Raw genomic sequence first — 27,179 nt, forward strand, 5'->3', positions numbered from 1 at the left:
TCATATAATCCTCCACCATTCTTTCAATGGTGAGAGAATCATATGCAGTGACAGTAGACGACATGTCCGTAATCGTTGTCAGGTCCTTCAGTCCGGACCAGATGTCAGCATCAGCAGTCGCTCCAGACTGCCCTGCATCACCGCCAGCGGGTGGGCTCGGAATTCTGAGCCTTTTCCTCGCACCCCCAGTTGCGGGAGAATGTGAAGGAGGAGATGTTGACAGGTCGCGTTCCGCTTGACTTGACAATTTTCTCACCAGCAGGTCTTTCAACCCCAGCAGACTTGTGTCTGCCGGAAAGAGAGATCCAAGGTAGGCTTTAAATCTAGGATCGAGCACGGTGGCCAAAATGTAGTGCTCTGATTTCAACAGATTGACCACCCGTGAATCCTTGTTAAGCGAATTAAGGGCTCCATCCACAAGTCCCACATGCCTAGCGGAATCGCTCCGTGTTAGCTCCTCCTTCAATGTCTCCAGCTTCTTCTGCAAAAGCCTGATGAGGGGAATGACCTGACTCAGGCTGGCAGTGTCTGAACTGACTTCACGTGTGGCAAGTTCAAAGGGCATCAGAACCTTGCACAACGTTGAAATCATTCTCCACTGCGCTTGAGACAGGTGCATTCCACCTCCTATATCGTGCTCAATTGTATAGGCTTGAATGGCCTTTTGCTGCTCCTCCAACCTCTGAAGCATATAGAGGGTTGAATTCCACCTCGTTACCACTTCTTGCTTCAGATGATGGCAGGGCAGGTTCAGTAGTTTTTGGTGGTGCTCCAGTCTTCTGTACGTGGTGCCTGTACGCCGAAAGTGTCCCGCAATTCTTCTGGCCACCGACAGCATCTCTTGCACGCCCCTGTCGTTTTTTAAATAATTCTGCACCACCAAATTCAAGGTATGTGCAAAACATGGGACGTGCTGGAATTTGCCCATATTTAATGCACACACAATATTGCTGGCGTTGTCCGATGCCACAAATCCACAGGAGAGTCCAATTGGGGTAAGCCATTCCGCGATGATCTTCCTCAGTTGCCGTAAGAGGTTTTCAGCTGTGTGCGTATTCTGGAAACCGGTGATACAAAGCGTAGCCTGCCTAGGAAAGAGTTGGCGTTTGCGAGATGCTGCTACTGGTGCCGCCGCTGCTGTTCTTGCGGCGGGAGTCCATACATCTACCCAGTGGGCTGTCACAGTCATATAGTCCTGACCCTGCCCTGCTCCACTTGTCCACATGTCCGTGGTTAAGTGGACATTGGGTACAGCTGCATTTTTTAGGACACTGGTGACTCTTTTTCTGAGGTCTGTATAAATTTTCGGTATCGCCTGCCTAGAGAAATGGAACCTAGATGGTATTTGGTACCGGGGACACAGTACCTCCAACAAGTCTCTAGTTGGCTCTGCAGTAATGATGGATACCGGAACCACGGTTCTCACCACCCAGGATGCCAAGGCCTCAGTTATCCGCTTTGCAGTAGGATGACTGCTGTGATATTTCATCTTCCTCGCAAAGGACTGTTGGACAGTCAATTGCTTGGTGGAAGTAGTAAAAGTGGTCTTACGACTTCCCCTCTGGGATGACCATCGACTCCCAGCAGCAACAACAGCAGCGCCAGCAGCAGTAGGCGTTACACGCAAGGATGCATCGGAGGAATCCCAGGCAGGAGAGGAATCGTCAGAATTGCCAGTGACATGGCCTGCAGGACTATTGGCATTCCTGGGGAAGGAGGAAATTGACACTGAGGGAGTTGGTGGGGTGGTTTGCGTGAGCTTGGTTACAAGAGGAAGGGATTTACTGGTCAGTGGACTGCTTCCGCTGTCACCCAAAGTTTTTGAACTTGTCACTGACTTATTATGAATGCGCTGCAGGTGACGTATAAGGGAGGATGTTCCGAGGTGGTTAACGTCCTTACCCCTACTTATTACAGCTTGACAAAGGGAACACACGGCTTGACACCTGTTGTCCGCATTTCTGTTGAAATACCTCCACACCGAAGAGCTGATTTTTTTGGTATTTTCACCTGGCATGTCAACGGCCATATTCCTCCCACGGACAACAGGTGTCTCCCCGGGTGCCTGACTTAAACAAACCACCTCACCATCAGAATCCTCCTGGTCAATTTCCTCCCCAGCGCCAGCAACACCCATATCCTCCTCATCCTGGTGTACTTCAACACTGACATCTTCAATCTGACTATCAGGAACTGGACTGCGGGTGCTCCTTCCAGCACTTGCAGGGGGCGTGCAAATGGTGGAAGGCGCATGCTCTTCACGTCCAGTGTTGGGAAGGTCAGGCATCGCAACCGACACAATTGGACTCTCCTTGTGGATTTGGGATTTCGAAGAACGCACAGTTCTTTGCGGTGCTACTGCTTTTGCCAGCTTGAGTCTTTTCATTTTTCTAGCGAGAGGCTGAGTGCCTCCATCCTCATGTGAAGCTGAACCACTAGCCATGAACATAGGCCAGGGCCTCAGCCGTTCCTTGCCACTCCGTGTGGTAAATGGCATATTGGCAAGTTTACGCTTCTCCTCTGACAATTTTATTTTAGGTTTTGGAGTCCTTTTTTTACTGATATTTGGTGTTTTGGATTTGACATGCTCTGTACTATGACATTGGGCATCGGCCTTGGCAGACGACGTTGCTGGCATTTCATCGTCTCGGCCATGACTAGTGGCAGCAGCTTCAGCACGAGGTGGAAGTGGATCTTGATCTTTCCCTAATTTTGGAACCTCAACATTTTTGTTCTCCATATTTTAATAGGCACAACTAAAAGGCACCTCAGGTAAACAATGGAGATGGATGGATACTAGTATACAATTATGGACGGACTGCCGAGTGCCGACACAGAGGTAGCTACAGCCGTGAACTACCGTACTGTACTGTGTCTGCTGCTAATATAGACTGGTTGATAAAGAGATGTAGTAGTATGTATGTATAAAGAAGAAAGAAAAAAAAACCTCGGGTAGGTGGTATACAATTATGGACGGACTGCCGAGTGCCGACACAGAGGTAGCTACAGCCGTGAACTACCGTACTGTACTGTGTCTGCTGCTAATATAGACTGGTTGATAAAGAGATGTAGTAGTATGTATGTATAAAGAAGAAAGAAAAAAAAACCTCGGGTAGGTGGTATACAATTATGGACGGACTGCCGAGTGCCGACACAGAGGTAGCCACAGCCGTGAACTACCGTACTGTACTGTGTCTGCTGCTAATATAGACTGGTTGATAAAGAGATGTAGTAGTATGTATGTATAAAGAAGAAAGAAAAAAAAAACCTCGGGTAGGTGGTATACAATTATGGACGGACTGCCGAGTGCCGACACAGAGGTAGCTTCAGCCGTGAACTACCGTACTGTACTGTGTCTGCTGCTAATATAGACTGGTTGATAAAGAGATGTAGTAGTATGTATGTATAAAGAAGAAAGAAAAAAAAACCTCGGGTAGGTGGTATACAATTATAGACGGACTGCCGAGTGCCGACACAGAGGTAGCCACAGCCGTGAACTACCGTACTGTACTGTGTCTGCTGCTAATATAGACTGGTTGATAAAGAGATGTAGTAGTATGTATGTATAAAGAAGAAAGAAAAAAAAAACACGGGTAGGTGGTATACAATTATGGACGGACTGCCGAGTGCCGACACAGAGGTAGCTACAGCCGTGAACTACCGTACTGTACTGTGTCTGCTGCTAATATAGACTGGTTGATAAAGAGATGTAGTAGTATGTATGTATAAAGAAGAAAGAAAAAAAAACCTCGGGTAGGTGGTATACAATTATGGACGGACTGCCGAGTGCCGACACAGAGGTAGCCACAGCCGTGAACTACCGTACTGTACTGTGTCTGCTGCTAATATAGACTGGTTGATAAAGAGATGTAGTAGTATGTATGTATAAAGAAGAAAGAAAAAAAAACCACGGGTAGGTGGTATACAATTATGGACGGACTGCCGAGTGCCGACACAGAGGTAGCTACAGCCGTGAACTACCGTACTGTACTGTGTCTGCTGCTAATATAGACTGGTTGATAAAGAGATGTAGTAGTATGTATGTATAAAGAAGAAAGAAAAAAAAACCACGGGTAGGTGGTATACAATTATGGACGGACTGCCGAGTGCCGACACAGAGGTAGCTACAGCCGTGGACTACCGTACTGTACTGTGTCTGCTGCTAATATAGACTGGTTGATAAAGAGATGTAGTAGTATGTATGTATAAAGAAGAAAGAAAAAAAAACCACGGGTAGGTGGTATACAATTATGGATGGACTGCCGAGTGCCGACACAGAGGTAGCTACAGCCGTGAACTACCGTACTGTGTCTGCTGCGACTGGATGATAAATAATGATATAAAAAATATATATATATCACTACTGCAGCCGGACAGGTATATATTATATAATGACGGACCTGCTGGACACTGTCTGTCAGCAGAATGAGTTTTTTATAGAATAAAAAAAAAAACACCACACAAGTGAAGTCACACGACGAGTGTTTAACTTTTTCAGGCAATCACAATATAGTATACTACTAACTACTATACTGGTGGTCAGTGTGGTCAGGTCACTGGTCAGTCACACTGGCAGTGGCACTCCTGCAGCAAAAGTGTGCACTGTTTAATTTTAATATAATATGTACTCCTGGCTCCTGCTATAACCTATAACTGGCACTGCAGTGCTCCCCAGTCTCCCCCACAATTATAAGCTGTGTGAGCTGAGCACAGTCAGATATATAATATATACATAGATGATGCAGCACACTGGGCTGAGCAGTGCACACAGATATGGTATGTGACTGAGTCACTGTGTGTATCGTTTTTTTCAGGCAGAGAACGGATATATTAAATAAACTGCTCTGTCTGGTGGTCACTGTGGTCAGTCACTAGTAAACTCTGCACTCTCTAAATATGTACTCCTGGCTCCTGCTATAACCTATAACTGGCACTGCAGTGCTCCCCAGTCTCCCCCACAATTATAAGCTGTGTGAGCTGAGCACAGTCAGATATATAATATATACATAGATGATGCAGCACACTGGGCTGAGCAGTGCACACAGATATGGTATGTGACTGAGTCACTGTGTGTATCGTTTTTTTCAGGCAGAGAACGGATATATTAAATAAACTGCACTGTCTGGTGGTCACTGTGGTCAGTCACTAGTAAACTCTGCACTCAGTCTCTACACTTCTACAGTACTCCTAAGCTCCTGTAAATCAGGTCAATCTCTCTCTCTCTCTCTCTCTCTCTTCTAATCTAAATGGAGAGGACGCCAGCCACGTCCTCTCCCTATCAATCTCAATGCACGTGTGAAAATGGCGGCGACGCGCGGCTCCTTATATAGAATCCGAGTCTCGCGAGAATCCGACAGCGTCATGATGACGTTCGGGCGCGCTCGGGTTAACCGAGCAAGGCGGGAAGATCCGAGTCGCTCGGACCCGTGAAAAAAAACATGAAGTTCGTGCGGGTTCGGATTCAGGGAAACCGAACCCGCTCATCTCTACTTTTTACACATTGCGGCAGCCAGTCCCCCTTTTTACACATTGCGGCATCCAGGCCCCCTTTTTACACATTACGGCAGCCAGTCCCCCTTTTTACACATTGCGGCAGCCAGTCCCCCTTTTTACACATTGCGGCAGCCAGTCCCCCTTTTTACACATTGCGGCATCCAGGCCCCCTTTTTACACATTACGGCAGCCAGTCCCCCTTTGTACACATTGCGGCAGCCAGTCCCCCTTTTTACACATTGCGGCATCCAGGCCCCCTTTTTACACATTACGGCAGCCAGTCCCCCTTTTTACACATTGCGGCAGCCAGTCCCCCTTTTTACACATTGCGGCAGCCAGTCCCCCTCTTTACACATTGCGGCAGCCAGTCCCCCTCTTTACACATTGCGGCAGCCAGTCCCCATTTTTACACATTGAGGCATCCAGGACCCCTTTTTACACATTGCGGCAGCCGGGACCCCATTTTACACATTGCGGCAGCCGGGACCCCTTTTTACACATTTCGGCAGCCGGGACCCCATTTTACACATTGCTGCAGACGAGACCCCATTTTACACATTGCGGCAGACGGTGAGAGAGAGAGAGGGAGGGGGGGGGATATACTTACCTTCTCCCCGCTGACAGGCTCCTCGTGCAGCTTCCTCTCGGTGCAGGCTGTGTGAGGTGAGAAGGAGGAGGAGGGAGGGGGAGCAGGGAGCCGCAGCAGCGCTATTTGATTGGTAGTAAGCGCCGCTGCAGCATCCCCCTCTCCTCCTGTATTGGTTGCCTGGCGCTGCTGTGGATGCTGGGGAACCGCATCCCAGCATCCTTAGCAGCGCCGGGCAGCCAATACAGGAGGAGAGGGGGATGCTGCAGCGGCGCTTACTACCAATCAAATAGCGCTGCTGCGGCTCCCCCTCCCTCCTCCTCCTGCTCTCTGCTGCCCGGCGCTCCTGTCTTCTCCCTACACAGCGGGGCGCACGGCGCAGACTTCGGCGGCATGTAATGAGTCAATTTGACTCATTACATGCCGCTGGCCGTTGCGCCCTCAGGGCAACTGCGCTGTGTGCCAAGCCCCCTTGTAATAAAAGCAAATGACAAAGGTCGCATATGGGGGTATATTTACTAAGCTCACGATTTTGACCGATTTGATTTTTTTTTCAAAGTGTCATCTCGGGAATTTACTAAACACAAATCTTGGCAGTGATGAGGGGATTCATAATGTATTTAACGACAGAGGGGTAAATTTACTAAGATTCGTATTTTTCGGAAAAAGGTCAAAGTTCAATCACGAATGACATCGAAAGTGTAAAACTGCAACTTTTTGAATTTATTCTGACTAATTTACTAAGCTGTCGTATTCGGGTTTTTCTTTTGTTCCGATGTCGATGTCATTCGTGTTTTTTTTTCTATTTTTACGGCAGTGATTAGCAAAACACTGCCGACTTTTTAAAAATTAATCTCGGCCGGATCTGTGTGATCCGTGCTGGGGTTCATTTTTTTTGTTTTTTTTAAATTAAACAGTGTAAAATTTAAAAAAAAATTGCGTGGGGTCCCCCCTCCTAAGCATAACCAGCCTCGGGCTCTTTGAGCCGATCCTGGTTGCAGAAATATGGGGGGGAAAATGACAGGGGTTCCCCCATATTTAAGCAACCAGCATCGGGCTCTGCGCCTGGTCCTGGTTCCAAAAATACGGGGGACAAAAAGAGTAGGGGTCCCCCGTATTTTTAAAACCAGCACCGGGCTCCACTAGCTGGACAGATAATGCCACAGCCGGGGGTCACTTTTATATAGTGCCCTGCGGCCGTGGCATCAAAAATCCAACTAGTCACCCCTGGCCGGGGTACCCTGGGGGAGTGGGGACCCCTTCAATCAAGGGGTCCCCCCCCCAGCCACCCAAGGGCCAGGGGTGAAGCCCGAGGCTGTCCCCCCCCCCATCCAATGGGCTGCGGATGGGGGGGCTGATAGCCTTTTGTGATAATGAAAAGATATTGTTTTTAGTAGCAGTACTACAAGTCCCAGCAAGCCTCCCCCGCATGCTGGTACTTGGAGAACCACAAGTGCCAGCATGTGGCGGAAAAACGGGCCCGCTGGTACCTGTAGTACTATTACTAAAAAAATACCCAAAAAAAGACAAGACACACACACCTTACATACATACATACATACTTACACACAAACATACATACATACTTACCTTATGTTCCCACGCAGGTCGGTCCTCTTCTCCAGTAGAATCCAAGGGGTGCCTGTTGAATAAATTCTACTCACCAGATCCAGGGTCCCAGGGTCCTCGTCGCATCCATGTGTAATCCACGTACTTGAATAAAATAACAAACCGCAGACCCGAGCCACGAACTGAAAGGGGCCCCATGTTTTCACATGGGACTCCTTTCCCCGAATGCCAGAAACCCACTCTGACTTCTGTCTAAGTGGGTTTCTTCAGCCAATCAGGGAGCGCCACGTTGTAGCACTCTCCTGATCGGCTGTGTGCTCCTGTACTGAGTGACAGGCGGCACACGGCAGTGTTACAATGTAGCGCCTATGCGCTCCATTGTAACCAATGGTGAGAACTTTCTGCCCTGCGGTTGACCTAAAGTGACGTCACCGCTGAGCAGAAAGTTCCCACCATTGGTTACAATGTAGCGCATAGGCGCTACATTGTAACACTGCCGTGTGCCGCCTGTCACTCAGTACAGGAGCACACAGCTGATCAGGAGAGTGCTACAACGTGGCGCTCCCTGATTGGCTGAAGAAACCCACTTAGACAGAAGTCAGAGTGGGTTTCTGGCATTCGGGGAAAGGAGTCCCATGTGAAAACATGGGGCCCCTTTCAGTTCGTGGCTCGGGTCTGCGGTTTGTTATTTTATTCAAGTACGTGGATTACACATGGATGCGACGAGGACCCTGGGACCCTGGATCTGGTGAGTAGAATTTATTCAACAGGCACCCCTTGGATTCTACTGGAGAAGAGGACCGACCTGTGTGGGAACATAAGGTAAGTATGTATGTATGTTTGTGTGCATGTATGTAATAAATCTTTACTTTCAAGGTGTGTGTGTCTTGTCTTTTTTGGGGTATTTTTTTAGTAATAGTACTACAGGTACCAGCGGGCCCGTTTTTCCGCCGCATGCTGGTACTTGTGGTTCTCCAAGTACCAGCATGCGGGGGAGGCTTGCTGGGCCTTGTAGTACTGCTACTAAAAACAATATCTTTTCATTTACAACAAAGGCTATCAGCCCCCCCATCCGCAGCCCATTGGATGGGGGGGGACAGCCTCGGGCTTCACCCCTGGCCCTTGGGTGGCTGGGGGGGGACCCCTTGATTGAAGGGGTCCCCACTCCCCCAGGGTACCCCGGCCAGGGGTGACTAGTTGGATTTTTGATGCCACGGCCGCAGGGCACTATATAAAAGTGACCCCCGGCTGTGGCATTATCTGTCCAGCTAGTGGAGCCCGGTGCTGGTTTTAAAAATACGGGGGACCCCTACTCTTTTTGTCCCCCGTATTTTTGGAACCAGGACCAGGCGCAGAGCCCGATGCTGGTTGCTTAAATATGGGGGAACCCCTGTCATTTTTTTCCCCATATTTCTGCAACCAGGATCGGCTCAAAGAGCCCGAGGCTGGTTATGCTTAGGAGGGGGGACCCCACGCATTTTTTTGTGTGAAATAAACAACTTTCCCACCCCTTCCCACTGATAGACATGCACGGATCTCATGGATCCCTGCATGCCTATGCAATCACGGCTCAATAATATGCATGCCTATGCAAGCACTTTTTTGCATGCCTATGCAAGCACTTTTTTGCGATTTGTAATTTTTCACGGCAGTGTTTTCCTCTTTGGAGATTTGCACTTTTTAGTAAATGACCGAGTTCTACTAATTTGCTGGCGTATTTTGACCGAAGGTGTATTCATTCGTATTTTTTTACAACTACTTCCAAAAAAATACGAATGCCCTCATCTCTGCCGTGATTTGAGTTTAGTAAATTACCGAGATGACACTTTGAAGAAAAAACGGCATCTCGGTCAAAATCGGGACCTTAGTAAATTTACCCCAGAGTGTCTAAATACAAATGAATACACCATCGGCCAAACACGGCTGTTTAGGTATTGAACACGGTAATTTACCATGAATTCGTATTTGTAAGTTCCACCGTGAAAGGACCATTGCGTCCGTGAAAATTAGAGAATCGTAAAAAAATACGAAAATAAAATAGACCTGCTTTTGGAAAGCGTGTTTAGATGTGTTTCATCTTCAGCATAAATTAACCATCCAAGCCTGTTAATTGCTTTCCCAGCCAGAAATTTTGGGTTCTGTCTGACTTAGAGTTTTTCTGAGGGTATACTCCAAAAGCTGGGACTCTCCCCTTTCAGTGGACACTGGCAGCTTGTCTCTACTATTCCCAGAACCTGAGATTTCAGCCTTCAAGCAGTTGGTCCCTGTTGGTGGATTGCTCTGGCTCCTGAACTCTGATCCCCAAGTCCCCAGAAGCTCCTGGAAGGTGGGGCTCTCTAGCTTTGTTTATATCATTAAAGCTAAGAAATCTATTTCCAGGAACTGTAGATATCTGCAGTAAAGCAAGCTGCCCTGACCCCGGAAAATGATGAATATTAAGCCCACTCCACTATCCACCTCTCCCCTGTGTATTAGACGCCCCCAACCATCCTGGAGGTCATGTACCAGGGCCCTTCATTCAGCACAGTTGTCCCCTTGTACAGTTTAGTGTTCTCCTTCCCACCCCATTTGTGCAGTAAAGGAGTAATTAGCAGAAATGATTTCTTCAGGTTCTACATACTGAGCGACAGATAGAACACCCACTACCCCCCGCGGGACATCAAAGCTGCCACTGATAGCACCCCCCACCCCTACCGCATTGCTGTGCCCAGGGGCCTACACTGCTGTTAAGAAGGCTCTGTTTCTTTGGCCCTGATGGCATGGACAATGTGCACAGGTGTCAGAGTTTTAACACACGTTGAGCATAATCCACCTAGGTCCAGACAGTATATTTGTACTAATAGACATCTTACCACTCCACTAATGTCCATGGGTTTTGTGGGGCACGCCATCAAAACGTGAGTGTGCTTGCGAGTTACCCTGGCGTAAGGAGAAATATATTTGCACTGATGGGGATACTACAGTTTTCTAATACTAAACAAGCATGCAGTACTGCGGTGTCACCCCAAGTTTAAATGTAAATAAATGTGCAGTCGCTCAATGTTAATAATGATTGTTCACATTGTAATAATTTTCTAACCAAACAAACCAACAATGACCTAGGCTTTTGGCCCTCATTCCGAGTTGTTCGCTCGCAAGCTGATTTTAGCATCATTGCACACGCTAAGCCGCCGCCTACTGGGAGTGAATCTTAGCTTATCAAAATTGCGAACGAAAGATTCGCAATATTGCGAAAAGACACTTTTTAGCAGTTTCTGAGTAGCTCGAGATTTACTCTTCCAGTGCGATCAGTTCAGTGCTTGTCGTTCCTGGTTCGACGTCACAAACACACCCAGCCTTCGCCCAGACACTCCTCCGTTTCTCCAGCCACTCCCGCGTTTTTCCAGAAACAGTAGCGTTTTTTCACACACTCCCATAAAACGGGCAGTTTCCTCCCAGAAACACCCACTTCCTGTCAATCACACTACGATCTCCAGAACGAAGAAAAAAACCTTGTAATGCCGTGAGTAAAATACCAATCTTCATAGCAAATTTACTTGTCGCAGTGCGAACATTGCGCATGCGCAATTAGCGGAAAATCGCTGCGATGCGAAGAAAATTACAGAGCGAACAACTCGGAATGACCACCAGTATGTCCACTGACGTTAGATTGTAGCTAATCATAACTACGGAATAATCTGTGTTTAACGGCCTTGTAAAATAGTGATTGCCTTGGACTTATTCATGCAAATGAGTATGCCCCCCACATTCTCCTTCCCACCCATACTAAGATCTGATCAAAATGTTATCCCACTCCTACTTCTGCCACTAGTTACCTGCTATTGTGTTTTTTTTTTTTCCTCTTCATTGCTCGCTTCCACCCCACCATGGCCCTCATTCCGAGTTGATCGCTCGCAAGGCGAATTTAGCAGAGTTGCTCACGCTAAGCCGCCGCCTACTGGGAGTGTATCTTAGCATCTTAAAATTGCGAACAATGTATTCGCAATATTGCGATTACAAACTACTTAGCAGTTTCAGAGTAGCTCCACACTGGCCCTCATTCCGAGTCGTTCGCTCGGTAAATTTCTTCGCATCGCAGCGTTTTTCTGCTTAGTACGCATGCGCAATGTTCGCACTGCGACTGCGCCAAGTAAATTTGCTATGAAGATAGTATTTTTACTCACGGCTTTTTCATCGCTCCGGCGATCGTAGTGTGATTGACAGGAAATGGGTGTTACTGGGCGGAAACACAGCGTTTTAGGGGCGTGTGGTTAAAAACGCTACCGTTTCCGGAAAAAACGCAGGAGTGGCTGGAGAAACGGGGGAGTGTCTGGGCGAACGCTGGGTGTGTTTGTGACGTCAAACCAAGAACGACAAGCACTGAACTGATCGCAGATGCCGAGTAAGTGTGGAGCTACTCTGAAACTGCTAAGTAGTTTGTAATCGCAATATTGCGAATACATCGTTCGCAATTTTAAGATGCTAAGATACACTCCCAGTAGGCGGCGGCTTAGCTGCTAAATTCGCCTTGCGAGCGATCAACTCGGAATGAGGGCCACTTACTCGGCATCTGCGAGGAAGATGATGCTCATTAGGTACTTAATATTTTAGACCTAGAATTGGAACAACATATGTGGCCTATTGTAGGCAAGCCATTATGTAAAGAGAGTAAGGTTTGAAATTTGTGTGAGCAACATTGGCTAAATAATAACATACCCAAAATTTGCTCATTTTAACTTTATTTCAGGCGGCCACAAATCAGGTAACTCATGTTTGAACAAATCTGTTTATTAACTTTCTAAATCAAACACCTAATAGTTATGCCAACCTGACATTTTTTACCCCCCTAAGCAGATTACACCTGCAGCGGCGTACTCTATTTTTTGGGGGGAACCCTTTGAGCCGGCAGAGTCTTGGCCAGGCACATTTGATCTTCTTCTGCCTGATCTCCTTACTGGGGAGGTAACTGGAGTATTTATAGGGGTGGTTATTCCGGAGCTGGTGCTCGCTTGTTGTGTGTGTAATAAAGTTATATTGTGGCTGAGGTTAGTAAGTGTGGCGTTGAGTATTGGAGGCCATGTTGTTCTCAATGATTCTGCCTAGGCTTTCAGTAAACCTATTGTTGGTTTCCAGCAGATTTAGGTAGTTTTGGTGCTGCCTCATTTGGTCATCCATAATACTTGCCAAAGTGTTTATCATGTGGCTGTTGTCAGCACGCATTTGCTCCATACAAGTAGCGATTCTACTCATTTCGCTATTTTGTCAGCTCATAGTGCGACTGATTCTAGGCAGGTAATGTGGCAGACTTGAGAGCAGTTGAGTGTGTCTGCAAAGACACTCTAAATTATTATTAGACTGTTGTGTTGACCAGCTGTCTCAAAATGCCTGCTCTTGGGTTTGAGTCTGTGGTGTGACTGGGCTCATTTGTGGTGGCGGAGGAGTTTGTGGCGGAGGCGGAGACATAGGTTGCGTGCTTGGTCTGGTAGTGTCTAGTGGCTACAGGTCAAGCACAGAAGTATCCTCCATTTCCGATGGCTGCTGGGCCGGGGTCATGCTGTCATCATCTGTGTGTGGTTTAATGTGAGAACATTTTATTACTATCTGCAAATGTTGTTTTAACGTTTTGCCTAATTGTTTTTGGTAAAACAACATGCCAGAAACTTATTAATGAAAATTAATTACCTACATAATCCAAAAAAAAAACTTTGCCAATACGGCAAACCCTATGTCGTATTTTGTTTGTGCTTTAGCTTGTGTAAAAAACACTAACCAAACAGGAATCAATATCTAAAAAAAAAGGACAATCCCTGTGGAAGTCATATTACGCAAAAATCACAATGTGCCTAGGTTAGACTACATATATGATGGCAATACAATAAAAACACACTGCTTGTAAATAAGTAAACAATACACAATGGCCCTCATTCAGAGTTGATCGCTAGCTGCTTTCGTTTGCAGCGCAGCGATCAGGCCAAAAAATGGCAATTCCATGCATGCGTATGGGGCACACTGCGCACGCGTGTCCTACTTTCACAAAAGCCGATGCACTTTTACATACGCTCTAGCAACGCTTTTCAGTCGCACTGCTGGCCGCAGAGATATTGACAGGAAATGGGTGTTTCTGGGTGGTATCTGACCATTTTCGGGGAGTGTGTGAAAAAACGCAGGCGTGCCAGATAAAAATGCAGGAGTGGCTGAAAAAACGTAGGCGTGGCTGGGCGAATGCAGGGCGTGTTTGTGACGTCAAAACAGGAACTAAATAGTCTGAAGTGATCGCAAGGTAGGAGTAGGTCTGCAGCTACTCTGAAACTGCACAATTTTTTTTGTAGCAGCGCTGCGATCCTTTCATTCGAACTTCTGCTAAGCTAAGATACACTCCCAGAGGGCGGCGGCTTAGCGTTTGCACTGCTGCTAAAAGCGGCTAGTGAGCGAACAACTCGGAATGAGGGCCAATGGACAAAGATTATACTGTGTGTAATTTTGTCTTTGGGATTTGTAAGCATACTTGAGATAAATATGCTAGTGTAGGCTTCAAATGTACACACATATAAATAGCTAGATTTCGTAAGGTGGGTTAAAGGCCTTGGCATTTCCGAACCATCTGGTTTTTTTTTTTGTATTTATGGAATTGGATTACTGTGTGTATTTGGTTATTAGCTAATTATGTTAAAGTTCACTGTGTTATTATGTGTTGCAATGTAAATTTGTATGGACTCACCAGGCAGATGAGGGGACTGTGGTTCCCGTGTTGGTGAAGGCTCCAACAAATCGACCGGTGGCCTTGATGATACCTTTGATATGTGTCGTGTTGGCGGAGATACAGATCGTGCCGTCGGCAGATCTGGACGCTGTCTTTTATGTGCCACGTGTTTCCGCGTGGCTGTTCCATGGCTTGTGCGCATTTGCTCACTAGGGTGAGGCCGGGATGATCCTATTTGTAAAGATTTGACATTATAAGTTTGGATAATTTACTTTCCGCCACCTAAAGTAATTTCAAGGATACTTTACCTGCAGCACCAGCAGCATCCTCATGTGCGACATTTGTACTAGTAGTGTGATGTGTTCTTTTTTTGGCCACTGTAAAAATATATAGATTTTGGTTTGTACACACAAATGTAATTGTAAACAAAATAACAAACATTAACCATTTCGTCATTATGAATGATAAAAGCATACCTAACCCCAAACAAACACGGCTAATACATTATGTCTATATTCTGTGATGCCACTTCTGCTTAAACCAAAAAACCCACAGCAACACACATGGACACACGTGCGTAGCTTACAATGCCACACAGATGACTGTGAAAACAAAAATTTGAGGCACATACAATTAAGCTACACTAACAGACTACATAACAAATGCAACATTCATTATCCAAATATGTATTTACGTACACTAACACTATTATTAAAATAGCCAACCTGCACCAAGAATAACCTCTATTTCCAAAACTTAACCAACATGCTAAGCACATAGTCTAGAAATGGCACATGAACATCACCAGGATATTTTGAAAAAAATGCTACACAAATCACATCAATAACAAATTCAAACACACAACATCATGCAATAATGTGCCCTTTATTTAAAAATGAAAAACCATCTTACTAAAACAACATTTAAAGAAAAATAGTGTTGTCCCCATGATCCACACAAAACAAAGCAAAATAAGGACCGTTTCACAATCAAAACAAACAAGCAAAGAACATAATTTGCTGCCTACATTCTAAACATACTCGAAAAATTTACACAAACAATATTGATAGGCCCAAGAGCAACAACTAAACCACACAAAACAAGCTTCAGCAAATTATTCGCCAAAACAGTACTTTACTGATTATAAATTACAAAACAAAACAAATTGTTTGTGAGAAATATTTTACACAACTCACTATCCTGCCTGGGCCGATCTGAATTACGTACATAAGTGGCACCAACCACTTTGACAGGAACTAGGGTCCGCATGGGCTCCTCCCACTCAGCATATGTAGCAATAAACGGATGGCCTCCCCCGGTTTGCCTGGCAGACTTTGCCTCCTTGGCCATCTTCGCCTTGACACGGCACTTTATGTCGTAAAAGGGCTTACGACACGTGTCCTCGGTCCTTCTCACCACACCCTCGCTGTTCACAGCAGCAACAACTTTCCCCCAAAGCACACTCTTTCGCCGAGATGTGACCTTGGAGGACTCACGGCCAAAGAGCTGGCCGCCTCACTAACCTCCTCCCTCTCACTAACACCCTCAGCCACACTCACCTCCTCCCTTTCACTCACCCCCTCCACCTCACTCAACTCCTCCACCTTACTCAGAATAGCCCCCTACCCTGCAGCGCTATTTGCGGTGGCACACTCTGCACATACCTAGTTTCCGACCTTTCTGTAACAATAAATATTGTAGAAACAAACAATTAGATTGCAAGCATTCCTTTGAACGGCGCTGCGAAACATTTGTGGTGTCTTATAAATACAATGTAATAGTAATAAAAAAGCACTGTAACATTGTGAGTATCTTCTGCCTCAGGCATGCCTATTATTACGCGGGTCTAGGATTTGGAGTGCTTCTTGCTGCTTATATAGAGATCGCATGTTGGACACTGGCAGGTGGCCGGCAGATAAAGAAAATAAGAAATAATTTTTTCCATGCGGTGCTGAGGCAGGAAATCGGCTGGTTTGATGTCAATGATGCAGGAGAGCTGAACACGAGGCTGACAAGGTGAGTACAAATCATTAGCTGTCAGCTGTGCTGTACTCAGATAATTGTCTTTGATTGAAATACTGCTATTTTAAGGCAAGTCAATGCAATTCACTGCAGCGCCTCAAGTTTGGTTCCAAAAGTGTCATTTAAAGCGCTTCCTTGTATGTATTGCAGTAAAAACACAAGTAGTAAACTGTTGAAACACACTGGTCCTAATTCTGACATGCCAATGTTCACAGAGTTGAGCAATTGTTTTGCTACTGTGCATGCACGGAAATCCCTAAAAACCCTTACAGCACATGCGTGACACTGTGTGTACGCACTGAGGTGCAGTGGTGATTGCGAGACATGGTATCAGAAATGTACTGAGGATGAGCTGGGAGTGTCGCTGATCTGGTTGCTTACACAGACGCTTAATCACTCACACTGGAGGACATACTCAGATGGAAAGTTCGCACCTGCCATATTGGCATCTAAAGATGCACCAAGCGCTATTACAGCCGGCATCTCTAGGCGCTCAACGTGGGAATCTCAGTCCTTGTGCATTTAGACACGGGCTTGCCTTGTACACCAGCTGATATTAGATTTAGCAAATATAGCAGAAGCGTGCTGTGATCAGACCTGATCGCAGCAGCAACTTTGTTCTATAATGGGCAAAACCATGTGCACTGCACTGGAGGGGGGGGGGGGGCAGCAGATATAACATGTACAGTGAGCAGGGATGTGCAGTCAGGGGAGGCAGTGCCTCCCCTGTGATTAATTAGTAAAATAATACAAAGAAGATACTTATGACACCTATTCTGTGTCATAAGTATCTTCTTGTTGTAATGCAATTTGTTTTTTTCGTGTTTAATGACTTTGGGAGGCACTGATAGCAGTGCCTCGCATACATATTAGAAACGGGGACAGTGCGGGGGGCGGATCCTAGCACAGGGCTGTAAAAGCCCATTGAAAACCATGAAGAAAGCGGCACTGAAAAAAGTGCCTCGCTGACAGGGACACCACCCCCATGTCAGCGAAGCACCTGTGATTGGACAGCGGATCCAGCACTGGATCCGCTGTCCAATCACCCACACGCGGCCCGAGGCGGACGTTGGGACGGGAGCAGCGCTGGCTCTGCAGTCAGTGCTGCTCTCCCCTGTCCCCCTCCGCCGGCTCCATCCCCCCCTCCCGCTATTGGATTCTTTGGGTATTTTTTGTTGTTGTAGAACTACAGATACCAGTGGACCAGTTATTTCCCCGCATGCTGGTACTTGAGGTTCTCCAAGTACCAGCAAGCAGGGGAGGCTTGCTGGGCCTTGTAGTTCCACAACAAAAACCAATATTCTTTTTTTACACACTTATGGCTATCAGCCTGGCACCCACAGCCCAGGGGTGCTGGGGACAGCCTCGGGCTTCACCCCTGGCTCTTGGGTGCCTGGAGGGGGGGGGGACCCTTTGATTTAAGGGGTCCCCACTCCTCTAGGGAACCCCGGACAGGCGTGACTAGTTGGGGGGGTAATGCCACGGCTGCGGGGACCTACATAAATGTGTCACCCGGCTGTGCTATTATGTCCCTGGCTAGTGGAGCCCGGTGCTGGTTTTAAAAATACAGGGGACCCCTACATCTTTTGTCCCTCATATTTTTGGAACCAGGATCGGACTAAGAGCCCGGTGCTTGTTGTCTAAATACGGGGAACCCCTGTCCAATTTTACCCCCAGTATTTAAACAACCAGGACCGGCTCAAAGAGCCCGAGGCTGGTTATAGTTAGGAGGTGGGACCCCACACATTTTTTTTTTTACATTTTTTAACCCATTCAGACCCTTCTCCATCAAGTTAATGGAAGCCCTGGACAACAAAATTGCATTCATGTCCTCCTCCCACTACTTTCCCAGTCCCAAACACTAATTTTTATTTTTTTATGATGAGCAGGCAGGCAGCGGGCTTTGGCGGCATCGGACTGAGATGCAAATTAGTGGCGGAGGGCTGGGTCAGTTGATGGTGGCCGAGTTTGAAAGCCATTGGCGGTGGCAGCGGGCAGCGGCTCAGAGGCAGTAGCGGGCATTGGCTCGGCGGTGGTAGGGGTCATCGTCAGGATTCTGCGGACACTATGGCTGTAGTGCCTCACCAGCCACTGACCTCACCGCATGCCACTGATAGCGAGAGTTAGATTTGGGTGGGGTGTGTTCAAATTGAAATGTTAATTGCAGTGTAAAAATAAAGCAGCCAGTATTTACCATGCACAGAAACAATATAACCCATCCACATCTAATTCCCCGTTCACATTGCCTTTATTGGGTCACACCCGGGAACTGGATACGGGTCCTTCCCGGGTGTGACCCGGCATTATAACTGTGCGATGTGAACAGGGTGGCTTGCCAACCTAGCAATATGCCGGGTCAGGTTGCCATCCGGGGGCGGGGCCAGAGGCAGCATCGGGGGCTGGGGCAGAGGCGGCACTAGAGATGACATCACCTTCAGCACCGCCTCTCCCTATGCTGTGGACGGGTAACCCGTTCACACTGCACCTGACCCGGTAATTAACCGGGAATAAGCCTTCTTTATTCCCTGGTTGAATTACTAGGTTAGGCGATCTGGGAATTCAGCAATGGCCCGTTCACACTGCACTGCGACCTGTGTTGATCCGGAAAAAAAAACGGGTCGATACCGGGTTTTTGGTGCAGTGTGAGTGGGGTATTACTCTCTCTGCACGTGGTATATCAGCCCCACCTGCACTGCACATGGTTTTGTCCATTAGAGAACAAATTTGCTGCTGCAATCAGGCCTGAATTAGGCCCAATGGCAAAATCTGCTTAGCATCCCTTCGACTAAGGATCAGGGCCACTTTGTACATGCAACACAGCACTTTTCTGCATATACAAACTCATTATTATAACTTTTTTCTTTCTCTTATGATACAATGCAGATCACTCTTTTCCATACTTGCCTACCTGACCCTCTCCATGAGGGAGAAAATGCTCTGTTCCTGGACTTTCCTGGTAATGTATGATTGCCATCACCTGTGGTGAGCTAGTTAATTGATAAGAAAGGTGTTTCACCACAGGTGATGGCAATCATACATTACCAGGAAAGTCTAGGAACAGAGCATTTTCTCCCTCATGGAGAGGGTCAGGTAGTAAAGTATGCTCTTTACTGTTTTCATATAGAAGGAAGCAGAATAAAATCTGTATACCATTTTTTCCAGGTGCAATAAATAATAAGAAATAAGTTTAAATGTGTGCTCCAAAATAAACTTCACCTGGCATAAAGTGATCATTAAAAAAATACGTTTATATATCCGTTAAGCCCTACTTTTTTAAACAGTGTTAGTTTCTGGTTTCTTTTTAACCCAAAATTAAACAAGTTACTCTAGGTATCTTAATAAGTCTGTTTTTTTTATGGGAAGAACAAGTGAGAAAAAGAAAGGCAGATATATGGAATAAGAATATATATACACCCAAAAATGTGGGAATTTTAATTTTGGATAAGAGATACTCAACCTGTATAGATCTTTGTATAGTAGATGTTATATCATGACTTCCAATTTACAATGAATGAATGAATTTCAATCCATATGCATAACATTATGTCTAGTTCTGAAACTCTCTAAAGTGGTGCGATGACATGATTGATCAAACTATTAAACATTCACGTATTTGATGACATTGCAAGGTTTTATTATCTAGCTGTGTTGATTCTTTCCCAATTCAGAGATGGTTGATCGCAGCTGCGTTCTCAGTAGTGGTTGTGGAAATATGCAAATGCTTATCTCAGCCTTCTCTTTGTACTCTACTGTGGATATATTTGTGAAGAGACGCACACTTTGTGGCTCCATGGTCCGTGCAATTGCGATGGAGAATTGTACAAATTGCAACATTGGTGGCACCATCCACATTTGCAGTAGTCTAGGGCCTACTCTAGTTACTCTCCTTAATCCCAACTAAACATTGCCTCTTAAGCAGTGGGTTCGCAATTGGGAACACAGCAACGTTCCCAGACACACTCGTTATGTTCCCATAAGACATGTTCGCTTTAGGTCTCCTCTTGGTCTTGACCCTGATATGCCCTGGGATCGCAAACCCCTTTTGAAGTGTTAGTGATGCTCAATTGCGAACACCAGCGAGCATCATCTCTGAGGGCAAAAAGGACTTTTTAACAAGAAAGGTCAATGTACAATGGCCAGACTGGTCCAAACTGACAGGAATGGTAACTCAAATAACCATGCTTTATGCAAATAACGTCTCTGAATTAGCTTAAAATGGATGGGCTACAGCAGCAGCAGGCTACGCCAGGCTCCTAGGAACAGGAAACTAAGGAGAGATTAAAAAAATCTTACATTCGGCTGTGACATGTCGGGTCAGAATTTGACATAAAAAACATATATCCATGGAACCATTCTGCCTCGTATTACTGGTTCAGGTTGCTGTTGGTGTAATAGGAAGGGGAATCATTTATTGCCACAATTTAGAACCCCTAATATCATTTGAGCATACTTAAATGAAATAGCCTTCCTTGGTATTGTTGCTGACCATGTGCATCTTTATATGGCCACAATCTATCCATCTCTAATGGTTGTTTGCAGTAGGATAACAGTGTCGTAAACAGCAGCGGCTCCTATTTACTTTAAGTAGGGGGACTGCCACCACCCCCTTCCCACGTAGTGTAGACAGGGAGCCCAGGTTCCGGCTCCTGTGCAATGGATCTCGAAGGTGACGGGACCAGCGATGCGACTGTCTAAACCCCCGGCTTCTATGGACTGCATCGGCTGCGGCCCAAAGAAGTTGGATCGGATTGGACTGGACCAAAGGCAGGGAATGGCTCCCTAGAGGAAGTCAGCTCTCTGCCTACCGCAGCCGCAATGGCACTGCCAGTAGGAAATCACTGCCAGTCACAGTGAAGCCAGTGCACCTGGCTGCACTGACACTGAGCTGGGTGGTGGATTTTCCTGGAGAGGGGGGATGTTTGTGCAGCTCATAGGTAAAATCCGCCACAAAGCAATGTCACATGTCATCTCTGTCTGGTTCTATAAACACTACAATGAGCGCAGTGTAATCCAGTGACCTCCACAGTTACCGAATATCAATCCAGTTAAGGACCTGTAGGTCACAGTGTATATGGCCATGATATCTGGGTTCCTTTACTGGGGAGGTGACATTTCCCTATTCCTTCCGAGAGAATGAGTAGGGTAAATGTCCATCGGTTGGCTGCGGCAGCACTTAGACCGCCCAATGCGACCAGCTTCCAACTCCAAAAATATTCCATCAGATGGACGGTTTGGCATTTCCAACTCATTGATATTTTGAGATTGGTTGTGCAAAATACAAAGTATAATCATCGGGGGGTCCTGCCCAGTACACCTTACAGTGTTCTTCTTCATCACTGACATTATCATTATACAGGTTGAGTATCCCTTATCCAAAATGCGTGGGACCAGAGGTATTTTGGATATCGGATTTTTCCGTATTTTGGAATAATTACATACCATAATGAGATATCATGGTGATGGGACCTAAATCTAAGCACAGTATACATTTATGTCTCATATACAACTTATACACACAGCCTGAAGGTCATTTTAGCCAATATTTTTTGTAACTTTGTGCATTGAACAAAGTGTATCTACATTCACACAACTCATTTATGTTTCATATACACCTTATACACACAGGCTGAAGGTCATTTAATACAATATTTTTAATAACTTTGTGTATTAAACAAAGTTTGTGTACATTGAGCCATCAAAACACAAAGGTTTCACTATCTCACTCTCGCTCAAAAAAGTCCGTATTTCGGAATATTTGGATATGGGATACTCAACCTGTACTATTGGTTTATTACTGGTTTATAATGTATTAATGTTGTGTGTGTGTGTGTGTGTGTGTGTGTGTGTGTGTGTGTGTGTGTGTGTGTGTGTGTGTATATGTATATATATAATTTATTTATTTATTTATTTATTTTTTACAGCGATGTGCAAAAAATTAATGAAGGAATCGGCTCAAAGATTGCCCTGTTGATTCAGTCAATATCTACTTTACTGACCAGCCTTATTATTGGCTTCGCTAAAGGCTGGAAGTTGACGTTGGTTATTTTGTCAATTAGTCCACTCATGGCGCTGTCGACTGCTCTTTGGGCGAAGGTGAGATAGTTTGGCCTAATTTCGTTTTCCTTTGTCAAAAACACATCATGTACAGTACTTTTCTTTTATGGTCTATCGTTTATCCACAGATATTGACAGCGTTCACTAACAAGGAGATGACAGCTTACGCCAAAGCTGGAGCAGTGGCTGTGGAGGTTCTCGTCGCTGTTCGGACTGTCATTGCCTTTGGTGGACAAGATAAAGAGATCCAAAGGTGATTGGCCATACTGCTTTGCACTCAGTAACAGCACCACTGCCTCTATTAAGCGGAGTCTTGCTATAAATATGGTAGATTTCCTTTCAAATGGTGATTATGATTATGAGACTTGCAACTATGTTATAGGTATGAAAAGAATTTAGAAGAAGCCAAAAAGATAGGGATCAAGAAGGCCATCACAGCTAACGTGTCTATTGGATTTGTTTACTTATTAATGTACGCCTCCTACGCATTGGCATTCTGGTATGGTACCAGTCTGATTCTAGCTAAAGAGTTGTCTATCGGAAATGTGCTCACAGTAAGTAAAAGCTGTATAATATATATTATTCCAATATACTTCATTGTTTATTAGGTGCTAGCGCACAACCCATATTACCTTACTGAGGACCAGTGCTGAAAGTGGGGTGGTACGGAGTACCATTAAGAAATATGGTTATGGTACTCTGTAACACCAGCCCACCGCTGGGGCATAATTTATAAGGGGCATTTTTGTGTGTGGGTGCATAAAATGGTGTCAGTGGCATAACTGTGTGTGTGGCATAATATGTAATAGGCATTATGGTGTGTGGTATAATATGTAAGACATTACGGTGTGTGGCATAATGTGGCCATGTCCCTATTGTCATGTAGCCACTCCCCTAGTTTCATGTGACCCTGCCACCTCATGACACATGACCACACCCATTTGCACCACTGCTGAGGACAGATATATTTAAATTGTACATAAATTGCAGGAGTAAAAATTGAAAAGATTCAATTTTGTTATAGAGTTGTGCTCCCTTTGCTGTACATTAGTATAGCACTCAGAGTGAGGTACAGAACAATGAATCAACTCTCCACCACTCCACCACTCTCCCTGCCCTGGGGCCTACAGCATTTATCAAGCCCTGTAAACCATGGAGAATTTGCACATATCGCATGAATTAAGTAATGTAGTTATATAACAAGTGTCTATTGCAGAATATAAAAATCACAGTCTACCGCCATCACTGTACAATGTCATGGATCTTATGAAGCACCAAAAACCCAAAAGGTCTCGGAGCTTGAGAGTGATAGCTGACGCCACCTGGTGGTGGTGTTAGCCCACTTTGGCATAGAGTTGCAAGCCGGCCAGGTCATAGTGGTCTGTATCTGATCATGTTGCTCATCACAGCTACTTGATATTGTACATTCACAGTTGCCTGCAACGTCTAAACCTGATTCTATTCATAGTGAGACGCCCACTTGCAGCTAAACGTGGACCAGCAATACGTCAGGCGCAGTTTCTCCATCTGAACACTTAGCGGGAGGGGCTCGTAGTGGACACCATGTCCTAGCGAGTGCCCCTTAGTAAATTGTTCTAAGAATACATTCCAAATCACTGCAATGCTTCTGGAATGCCATCGCCAATAGCAGAGCCGGATTAAGGCTATGGGGGGCCCGGGGTGCTTCAAACAAGGGGGCCCCTAACAGAGAGGCAGGGAGATAAATATATATATATATATATATATATGGGATGTATTTATGTGACCGGCGATCGGGGGACCGCCGGTTACAAAACCGACGGTTACATTTCGCTCCCTTCACAATTCCTAGAGTCGGTATGTCGACTAGAAGGGACTATTCCCACTCATATTCCCATAGAGTGGGAATAGAACCTGTGACGAGCTTGCCACTTAGCCCGCCGGGCATCTAAATGCTGAGATCCCACCTTCGGTATGGTGACCGGCGGTCACACAATACCAACATATATATATATATATATATATATATATATATATATATATATATATAAAATAAATAAATATATACATAATATATATATATATATATATATATATATATATATACCAAAGGCATGATGTCTGGCTTTCCCCGTGCATGAACAATGCTGCAGCGGTTGCCCACCGGGTGTTGCGCTGGGTGGCCGCACAAATAAATCCACAATTGACCCAATGGTGCAGCACTCCTGGCGTCTAAGTAATACCACTGTTTTAGGCATAAGTTTGGCAACGTTTCAGTGACCTTTATTAGTGTGGCACTTTCATCAATAGTGGTATTACTTAGACACCAGGAGTGCTGCACCATTGGGACACTATGTACATACATACACCTGCATATACAGTATATGTTTACACATGCACACACATATATATATATATATATATATATATATATATATAAACACACACACATATATATATATATATATATATACACACACACACATACACCTATATATAGACACGCACACACACAGACACACATATATATATATAAATATATACACACATATACACCTATACACAAACACACACATTACCCATACACACATAATTACACACACACACACACACACACACACACACAACACAAAGCAAAAAATTTAAATTTAACACAGCAGCAGGTAAATAAAAAAACAACACACAATACACCCAGCTTACTTTTTGATCGGCTGCTGCCAGGATGTACAGCTCGCTCCCCCACGCAACCCCCTCTGGCTCCACACATCTTCCGTGCAGCCTGCGCGCCCAGCCAGTGACTGAGCCGCAGGCTGCTACTACTTCTCACCCATTGGACAGCTGAGCCGTCGCTCAGCTGTCCCTTACTTCAGGAAGCGCCGGCGCCAGCGCTGTTAGGTTGGCACGGCAACCGACGGGGAGACGCGCGGGGTCCGGGAGGTCAGTGCTGCAGGTCGGATCGCTAACAGAGATCCGATCTGTGGCTGGCGGCAGGGGGGGGGGGCCTTTCAGAAAGGGGGGCCCGGGGTACATACCCCCTGGGCCCCTCCCCCTTAATCCGGCTCTGGCCAATAGTGCTAAAGTGGCATCTCCAAGGGAGATGGGATTTTCGGCACTTCCCTTTTTATACTGACCCAATTCATGGGCAGAACTTTCTGGTTATATTTGTAGGATCCAGGAGTCATCTACTATATATTAGCCCAGATCTGTGACTTTGTTCTTCATTTGCTAACGCTGGGCGGAGTCACAATACTGGGCGGAGTTAGTCAAATGAGTCACAGATCTGGGCAAATCCATAGGAGCAGAAGGGGTGCATACCTCCCAACTTTCTTCAGACAGACAGGGGTGCATACCTCCCAGCTTTATTCAGGCAGAAGGAGGGACACACGCGCCGCAAAAAGGGGGCGTGGTCAATGGGAAAGGGGCGTGGCTTCGCGGGAAGATACACGATCATGAGCCACACACCCTTTTTCGTCAGTGAGGGGGCATGCCCAGAGCTCTGTGAGCTGCTGGCATGCCCCAAGGGGTGAATTATGAGTCCGGGGGCCTAGGGCACTTGAGACAGGGGAGCCCTATCTCATTGCTGTGCCTGCTGCGGGTTCGGGGGCGTGGCCTAATCGCGGGACCCGTGGCCACACCCCTTATGCAAATTCCGGGAATTGTTTTTTTTTATTGGGATTTTGGCCCCTCAACTAGGGGTAAATCCAGAGGGGGTGGTCGCTCCCCCCTACACACCCGCACAGGCAGAAGAAAGCAGGGAGGCTGCTGCCTCCTTGCAATACCACAGACCTGCCAACACGCAGCAGCGTGTGCTGACTGTAGCACAATGCTGTTGCTGGCAGGACGGGGGAGCTTCAGAGCTGGGACAGAGCTACTCCAGCCGGGGGGCCCCCTAAAACTGTGGGGCCCGTGGTACATGCCCCCTGGGCCCCCCCCCCCCTAATCCGGCTCTGCTGCCGGACCCCCCCTTAATCCGTACCCCCTGATGCCCCCTCTCCCACTGTCTCCACTAAATAGATGCTGTGTGCATGCGCACAGCGTCTATTCCCCGCTGCCCTGCTAAGCAGAGCAGCGAGTACAGGAGCATCCCAACTGCCTTCCCCCCCCCACGCGGGACAATGCGGCCCGCAGGTGGGACAGCGGGACAGACCAAAAAAAATGGGACTGTCCCGCAAAAATCGCGACAGTTGGAGGTATGGGGGGGTGTGAGGGGGTATGACGTACAGGCAGACGGGCACCGGCTCACTGTGTGCTTGACCACCCACATCAGCATACTCAGCAGGGGCTCTCTGGCGCGGAGGAGCGTCACTTTCTGGCACACTCCACGCTTCTTAGCTGCAGTTTTGTGGGGCACCTGCCGCTGTGCAGGTTCCGTATTGCCTCTGTTATCTCCAGCCCCGGCAACCCCACCGCTAGCTGCAGCGCTGCCGCCCGCAGTGAGGTGCGCCCAGCTCCTTCACACACTTTAGCCGGCGGGCAGCGCTGCAGAAGTCCGTGCTGCTTGCAGGCTCCGACCCCCTCCTCCCTCCAGCCGCAGAGTCTCCTGGGGGCTAACCAGTCACTCCCAGTCTCCAATTACCACAGTGCCCGGCAGCCGCGAGGTCCGCGCCGCGTGCATGCTATGACTCCCTCCTCCCTCCAGCCGCAGCGTCTCCTGGGGGCTAGCCAGTCACTCCCAGTCTCTCCTTACCACAGTGCCCGGCAGCCACGCGAGATCCGCGGTGTGTGACTGAGGAGTGGGGGGAGGGATGTAGGCGGGCAGAGGAAGCAGGACTCCAGCCTGAGAGAGTCAGCCATGCC

General features: G+C 46.7%; 1 protein-coding gene across 2 annotated transcripts in view; it reads left to right on the top strand.

Annotated features, from left to right (window-relative positions):
* LOC134927268 (ATP-dependent translocase ABCB1-like) overlaps window positions 1-27,179 on the top strand; it is a 406,228-nt gene that overhangs the window by 179,219 nt on the left and 199,830 nt on the right. For both annotated transcript variants that reach the window (XM_063921481.1, XM_063921480.1), the window contains exons 6-9: window positions 16,152-16,343; window positions 22,271-22,442; window positions 22,532-22,656; window positions 22,786-22,957. In XM_063921481.1, coding sequence (XP_063777551.1) covers window positions 16,152-16,343; window positions 22,271-22,442; window positions 22,532-22,656; window positions 22,786-22,957 — 661 coding nt within the window. The remainder of the gene's footprint in view (window positions 1-16,151; window positions 16,344-22,270; window positions 22,443-22,531; window positions 22,657-22,785; window positions 22,958-27,179) is intronic.

This window comes from Pseudophryne corroboree, chromosome 5 (genome assembly GCF_028390025.1).
Source record: "Pseudophryne corroboree isolate aPseCor3 chromosome 5, aPseCor3.hap2, whole genome shotgun sequence".
NCBI classification, from domain to species: Eukaryota; Metazoa; Chordata; class Amphibia; order Anura; family Myobatrachidae; genus Pseudophryne; species Pseudophryne corroboree.